Source organism: Tarenaya hassleriana, unplaced genomic scaffold, assembly GCF_000463585.1.
Source record: "Tarenaya hassleriana unplaced genomic scaffold, ASM46358v1 Cleome32, whole genome shotgun sequence".
Taxonomy (NCBI): Eukaryota; Viridiplantae; Streptophyta; class Magnoliopsida; order Brassicales; family Cleomaceae; genus Tarenaya; species Tarenaya hassleriana.
In genome coordinates, this window is record NW_010966372.1 from 1431759 (window position 1) to 1438667 (window position 6909).

General features: G+C 42.5%; 2 protein-coding genes across 4 annotated transcripts; one reads left to right on the forward strand and one right to left on the reverse strand.

The window, feature by feature from the left end:
- The first annotated feature begins 55 nt into the window (after positions 1-55).
- On the forward strand, positions 56-2811 carry LOC104821095. Of its 3 annotated transcripts, none has more exons than XR_773025.2 (9): positions 56-1154; positions 1254-1309; positions 1393-1475; positions 1553-1631; positions 1762-1872; positions 1962-2071; positions 2188-2237; positions 2356-2393; positions 2516-2570. XR_773025.2 is itself a non-coding variant. In XM_010551857.2 (9 exons), the coding sequence occupies exons 1-9, from the start codon at positions 203-205 to the stop codon at positions 2584-2586; spliced, it is 1584 nt and encodes a 527-aa protein (XP_010550159.1). In that variant the 5' UTR covers positions 56-202; the 3' UTR covers positions 2587-2811. The 3 variants fall into 3 exon arrangements, 2 of the variants coding, with proteins under 2 accessions (XP_010550159.1, XP_010550160.1); XM_010551857.2 differs by having other exon boundaries at positions 2154-2237; positions 2516-2811; XM_010551858.2 differs by having other exon boundaries at positions 2172-2237; positions 2516-2811.
- A 141-nt stretch (positions 2812-2952) lies between these two features.
- On the reverse strand, positions 2953-6413 carry LOC104821097 (probable methyltransferase PMT9). The gene is made up of 7 exons (XM_010551863.2): positions 6070-6413; positions 5625-5789; positions 5339-5521; positions 4236-4830; positions 4044-4156; positions 3706-3926; positions 2953-3570 (listed from the first exon to the last, which is right to left on the reverse strand). Exons 1-7 carry the CDS (start codon positions 6298-6300, stop codon positions 3252-3254), a joined length of 1827 nt encoding a protein of 608 aa, XP_010550165.1. The 5' UTR covers positions 6301-6413; the 3' UTR covers positions 2953-3251.
- Between the last annotated feature and the right edge of the window lie 496 nt (positions 6414-6909).

The window sequence follows — 6909 nt, forward strand, 5'->3', positions numbered from 1 at the left end:
ACTTGTTGGATTAGCAAATCCGAAGCTTCTTAGGAGTTCCCAAGGAAAAAGTTTTCTTTTTCGTTGCCATTACAACGTGTCGTCTCTGATCTTCAGAAGAGAACATCTTGTCGTTTCTTCATTCATTTCTCCGCTCGGGCCTGCGAACCTGCGATAGCCGCCGGAGGGACTCATCTTTCCAGAGATTCTCCGCGCTTCATCCATGGCGAAATCTCTGCACTTCACTAGACTAATGTCTTCTTCAGCAAGAACATCGCTAACGTCTCTCTTATTCTTCTCCTTTGGACACAGGAAAGCCCGCAATCCCTGCTTCAGTTCCCTTTTCTTCTCATCTACGCCGTACCCGCTTCAGTACGACATGATCATCAACCGGCCAACCCAGTCTTCCCTCGCACAGAACCGCCGGAGACCCGTGCGTGTCAGCAAGTCTGACTCGTCGGGGCAGCTGGAGCCTGGGGAACCGGAATTCGATTCGTGGGTCGATAAGAAGCTGGCTTTGGAGCGTGAAAAAGGTCGACCTGGTTCGGAAGGTCCGGAAATGGACAAGGCGAAGAGGAAGTACTACAGCAAGAGAAGGAAAAGGCTATACGGGACGGATTCTGACGACGACAACCGAAAATCTGATGATGGGTTTGTTGAATTGAAACCGGAAGTTGTGGAATTTGACAGACTGCATCAGAGAGAAGAGGAATTGTATTTCTATGATGCATTTGCGTACCCATGGGAGAAAGATAAGCATTATAAGATGGTGTATCAGTTGGAGAAGAAGTATTTTCCCGATCAATGCTTGGATAAGGCATTCATGCAGCCCGGGGAATCCAACGCAGATACTGGAAAAGTTAGAGGAAAGAAGAAAGCTGGCGGTAGACAGAAAAACAACGTCGCCGTGAGGAACGACAATGAAAATGGTTGTGATGATGATGATGATAAAAAGTTGATGTTTTTTGATGAAGCGAAGGAAAAAAAGGAGGAGCAGAAAGATGTGACTGAGAAGAAAGTCGAACAGTTCTTCAAGTGTTTGACAAAATTCCCCAATGAGAAAGCTGTAGCCGGAGTTGGTGATGGTGAACCTTTCCTTGTGACGAGGAATGGTGAACTTCCTCCGAGGTGGGATGGTCCAAACGGTACGGTGGTTTTGATAAACAAACCCAAAGGTAAGCCATTCGCCGAATTTTCTGCCTAAGGCTGATGTGTTCAGTTGTCTCACTTGATTTTTATATTTGGCAAATTCTTGAGCATAATATGGTTTTCAGGTTGGACATCGTTCACTGTATGTGGAAAGCTGCGGCGATCAGTCAAAGTGAAAAAGGTTAATGAAGTGTATGTGATTGATCCAAATTCGAATAAAGTAGGGGGTGCCAGATGATCTCTGATAAAACTTATTATTACCAGGTGGGTCATGCTGGAACACTCGATCCCATGGCAACTGGGTTGTTGATTGTCTGCATCGGTAAAGCCACCAAGCTCGTAGAAAGGTTTGAGCTTCATCCAGATCCATTATGTTTCCCCTTCCCAATCATTATTTCAGTTCATCTGGAAATAATGTATGCAGGTATCAAGGTATGGTAAAGGGTTACAGCGGTGTTTTCCGTCTTGGTGAGGCCACATCAACTTTGGACGCCGACTCTCCTGTACTCTTAACCTCCCCTTTCCATCCTTTCGTCATCTGCATTTTCTCCTATGGATAGCTCATTGATCATTGTAGTGATCTTTCGAAATGCTCATACGTGGAATTCATTCAAACCATCATGCTGGCTGCAGGTGATTCAAAGGGAGCCTTGGGAGCATATAAAAGATGAGGACATAAAGAAAGCCATAGCCTCATTTAGTGGAGAGATATGGCAAGTACCTCCAATGTTCTCAGCCATCAAAGTAAGCATTTTTCATTCTCTAGCCAATAGGCATAATAGCCCATCTGGGTTTTAGCTTCTCTTTTTTAGTGTCCTTTTGTTTATTTTTAGGTTGGGGGAGAGAAAATGTATGAGAAGGCAAGAAGGGGAGAGACTGTCGAGCTGTCGCCCAGACGAATCTCAATTTACCATTTTGATATCGAACGTAGCTTGGATGATAGGTTCGTCTGTTCATTACTATACTCTCTGTAAATGCAACTTCATTGCATTTTTTGGTGGGCTCTCTCATTTCTCTTGTTGCAGACAAAATCTAATTTTTAGGGTTATTTGCTCAAAGGGAACATACATAAGATCCCTCTGTGCGGATCTTGGAAAAGCTCTTGGAAGGTAGAAGAAATCAAGCTGGTCCCTTTAATATACTAACTGATCCAAATCCGGAAACCGTGCCTGGAAATGTTATTCTTTATCTCTGCAATAACCAAACATCGTGATCTTTTCTCTGTAGTTGTGCTCATCTCACATCTCTCAAGCGAGATTCCATCGGTAGGTTGAGATCTTCATTCTTTGATTTGTTTCTCCAGATGGATTTTTTTAAGAAAAACATTTCTGAACAGAAATTGGTTGGAAGGGTTGTTGACTTTGATATTCTTTTGTATGGGGTTCAGGGGAATATTCAGCTAACGATGCATGGGAATTCAAAGAGTTGGAAGAAGCAATCACTAAAAACTACTTCTGATGGTCCTCAGAGATGAATGGGCAAAGTGTCATGAGGAAGAGGATCGTCGTCTGATTACTGGATGGAGGAGACCAAGAAAGGGGATTGATACAGAGATAGAGGGGTTCATGTCTGACATTGGTAAAGGTGGTTCATTTGTTTCGCAAGGGCTTATATTGGCATTGCTAACAGTTTGGTTTGGTACTCATACACAATGATGAACTAACTGGTTCAGACTCCCCAGCGTCCTAACGTTATCCATATCCATTCTTTGTATAACAACATAAATATGAACCCACCCACAAAAAAAAAAAAAAAAAAGATGAAACCCCATCTTGCTGTTTTCTGAAGACAAGAAATTGATTGGCTCATTCCAAAAACTGTTGCCTTCCATAACCCATTCATTTCGTGTCTTCCCATATATATGAAGAAAGAAGAAAAACTCCAAGACAAGAAATTTGATTACGAAGTAAAATTGCAGAGAAGAAGCCTATGCAGTTTTCTCAGTATGAAATGGGATATACAGTTTTCATATTTCTAGCAAATCATGTCCTGGTATCTTTGTGTTTTCATGAGCAGCGCCTTTGAGAAGATTGTCCCGTTGCTTCCATTGCCCTCCCCCCTGTAAAGGAAAAGCGTATCATTCCATGGTTTTAAATTCTGAAAGGATCCAAGACTTGGCAAACTCAAGATCTTATGTTGGCCTCCATGCTCCACAGCTTCTTTCTGATGATCAGAACTCTCTCATCCTTCATCGACAGCGAATCCTCTCTAGGATTCTCTTCTGTGAATAATTCGTGCCACCTCAACGCAATCAGATATTTCTTGATATGGTTTACGTAGTCTGCAGAGTCACTAATGATGATAAATCCTTCCGGACGTAAAATCCTATCAATCTCTATGAGCAGATCCTCTATGCTGCAACCTCGATTTCCAATATCGGTGAACACCCTCCATGCGTGGATAAGATCATATGTCCGTGGGTACGTAGAAAAGGCTTCACACCTGCAAATACCAAAGTCAGGTCACGAAGAAAGTTTCATTGAAACGTATTTTAAAGCTGAATATCCTTTTTTCTTCTACTCATATGGCCACGGAATCAATAGAAAATGTATCATAATTTCGTTTTGAAGGGCATACCAATCATGAGTGGTACCGATTAGGCCCCGGTCATAGATTATCTTCGATCTCTCAGAGGATTCCACAGGCGCAACATTCATGACCCAGACATCTTTACGGTTGAGAGCAGCCGCAAAACCACCCAAGTTTGAGTTCATGTCCATCACATTTCTGACCGAATTTTCATGCACCACAGGTTTCAGCTGTTTCCAGTACTCCGCCACTCTAACCCGCCATACTTCCTGCAGTCACAGCAATACTATTATAAAGCTTGGTATTATTGTTCCCAGGATCTGAGTTAGTGAAGTTCTGATTTGATTTGAAAGAATAAAGTAGAGAAAATTCACAGAGTATTTTACCGTGTCTTCACGAAATTGCTGAGGAGTTACACCGACTTCTTCAAGACGAGGAGGATGAGTTATCAGTCTCCGTGGCCAAGGAACAAGTCCACTCCATCTTTCTTTATGCATTTCTGTGATGTAAAACAAACTGAATGAGATAAAACATCCACCAAGACCGATAAAACTTCTCCTTTGTCAATGTGTACTTACTGGGTGAGTAAGGAGTGATGCATGCCTTCATTGATACATTCCAAGAAGCGTCAGGGTCATCTCCGGAAGCGCAGAGAGGGGGATGTACCCCATCTTCTCTCTTCAAGTAACAGCTGTTTGATAATGGTTTTGCCCAAATAACAGTTTGGTTCCGCTTGGACACAACCCTCCAACACATTCTCTTGAGGAGATGATGCATTGCCATCCCTATCCTTCTGTTTTCTGGGTCATGTGCATAAGCTTCAGGCGATGAATAAACAAAGTAGCCACCTGGTCTGAGCAACCTATCAAGTTCCAGTAACAATATCCCATCTCTCTGGAGCCAGTCTATACGACATCTTGAGCAGTGGGCAAGTTCAAATGATCTGCTCGGGTATGGAAGCCGTTTTGTCCCAAGAACCCCGAGTGTTGAGGGTATCCCTCTTTCTAGAGCAAATTGGATCTGGTTCTCATGGACATCGTTTGGCGCAATGGACATGGCTATGATATCGTGTGAAAGAAGATATGCCCCGAAACTAGCAACCCCACAGCCAACATCAAGAACATTCCTTACACTTCCGCCATTGTTGAGCTTGTCTCTAGGGAATTTCAGCATCTACATCAATCATTTTTTTTCATCTGTAAGAATGACTTGAAAAAAACAGAGCCAAGAGATTCTTTTTTAATCACAGAAGTATGCTCCTTATTTTCGGAGCAAAAAATATATACCACATAGTTGCAAGAAAAAACTGAAAGTTTTTACCTTTTGGCTAACTAATAAACTTCAAATCGCTACCTTACCACGTTATCTCTGTATAATAATATCATACAGACCAAACCTGTAAGTAGCTTTTGGACTGTACTTCTCTTGTTCTTCTCTCCCGAGTTTAAAGGAATGGGGAATTAAGGACAACGAAAGTAAAAACTATCACAGTGAGTAACTTGCATAGAAAGAGCATATTGGTAATATCAATTTTCACACACTTACATGCATCCCTGATATAAACTTCCAGACAGATGCAAATTCGAAAAATCAAAATACTACTAACAATGTAAACGAGTGCTACACCATTGGTTCTGCCCTTCCCTCTTCCCTAAGATTCAATAACGCATAGAAAAAGCACCTGAGCAAGAGAAACTATGTATTTGTCAGCTCCGTAGTGGAAATGTGTTCCTCCACCGGGAAAATTTATCTTGTCACCATTGACAACCATCCAATTCTGATCAGATTTCTCATGCGCAAGGTGTGTGTGTGGGATATTCGCCTTCCACACTTCATCTCTGCTTGTTGGCCATCTTATGGGGATCTGTAAAACTCCATAAAAACCTTCTTTCAACCGTCAAAATCACAGTCTAACATATCCAGGAACGCAAAAAAAGAACTACAGCATAGAAGAGATAAGGCCCGACTCTATAACCAACAGGGGGCGGAACCAAGCAGTTGAAACGCCGTTCTGGAGGAGGGCAGTGGCGCTCATAGTGCTCCATCAGGGTTAAGTTGAGTTTTAGCTTCAACTGGTAGTGTAGGTTTCTGTCCAAACACGGTATCAGCTCCGAGAGTGTCATATCACATACCTGCAATAGATTTTGTTTTCACAAAGATCAAAACTTAAATCAACACAACGCCGCAGGACGCAAAAAGTTCAACATGAAAACCTTCCTAAAACCAAGGGAGCTCACTAGATTCACAAAGATTCCTCCCCAAGTTTGCATAAACTCGGAAATATCATTTTCCCAGAACCTCCAGTTAAGTTAAGCAATAAACATGTCGAATTCTGAAACTTTCACAGGATTGGGCTTCAGAGACGATGAACAACTCAAGATTAGATGAACAGCAAAGGGAAAGGAAACGAACAGGAATGCTTCTGGGAACTTGGAAGTTGGCCAGTCCAAACATGGCATCCCGATTACTGGAAAATCCGACGGGAATCGGGTCGGAACCATCGAATCCATCGGACTTTCTGGACCCGGGAGCGAAGGATGAGCCGTAATACATGCAAGCCAAGCCGAGAACCGCGATGAACCCGACTAGAACGTAGGTGAGAAGCTTCGGGGCGCGAACTCGCTCGCCTCTGTTGTGCTTCATTGTCCCCTGATCCGGATTCGGATCCCGATCGACCCAACCCGACCCGAAATCAGCTGCCAGGGAAGGATAGTGTGAAGCGACAGTAGATTCCCGCGAGGAAGAGTAAGCAGAGGCAGAGACCACTGTCGGAGAAGCGGAGGGGAAATTACATGCAACCGGAACTATAGCTTTTCGGTGCTCCCTCACCTGTGGACGAATGAAATTAGAACACGTGCCAAACCGATCGAGCCGAGCCCACCGCAGTATGGGTTGACAAATCTAAACTTTGGGCTTCATTGTTTATGGGCCTTATCCGATGGGTTGTTTTGAAAAAAAAAAGTTATTTGGATTAACCTAATATTACCATTGAAATTTGAAACTTATAAAGTAGATTAATTGGTGGTGAAAAAAAAAAGAAAAAAAAATCATAATGTACAATGTACATAATCCAGGCATAGAAAACGATTCAATAGAAAGACTCAGTGAATGAATATTCAACGGTACAAAAGGGAATATATTTTCAATTTAAAAAGATGAAAAAGGAAAAGCCTGTGGCAATCATTCATTATGATTCGCATGTGACACTTGCTTCCAATTCTAAAGTAATCAAGCATGACAATCATCGGCATT

Bases quoted from the DNA above. Each gene is read 5' to 3' on its own strand.
- LOC104821095 (XM_010551857.2), top strand. From the start codon at position 203: ATGGCGAAATCTCTGCACTTCACTAGACTAATGTCTTCTTCAGCAAGA. The intron at 1,873-1,961 runs GTAAGCATTTTT...GTTTATTTTTAG, and splicing joins CAATGTTCTCAGCCATCAAA to GTTGGGGGAGAGAAAATGTA. The intron at 2,072-2,153 runs GTTCGTCTGTTC...CTCTTGTTGCAG, and splicing joins GAACGTAGCTTGGATGATAG to ACAAAATCTAATTTTTAGGG.
- LOC104821097 (XM_010551863.2), bottom strand. From the start codon at position 6,300: ATGAAGCACAACAGAGGCGAGCGAGTTCGCGCCCCGAAGCTTCTCACC. The intron at 5,790-6,069 runs GTTCGTTTCCTT...AATCTATTGCAG, and splicing joins AAGTTCCCAGAAGCATTCCT to GTATGTGATATGACACTCTC. The intron at 4,831-5,338 runs GTGCTTTTTCTA...TGATTGATGTAG, and splicing joins ACATAGTTTCTCTTGCTCAG to ATGCTGAAATTCCCTAGAGA.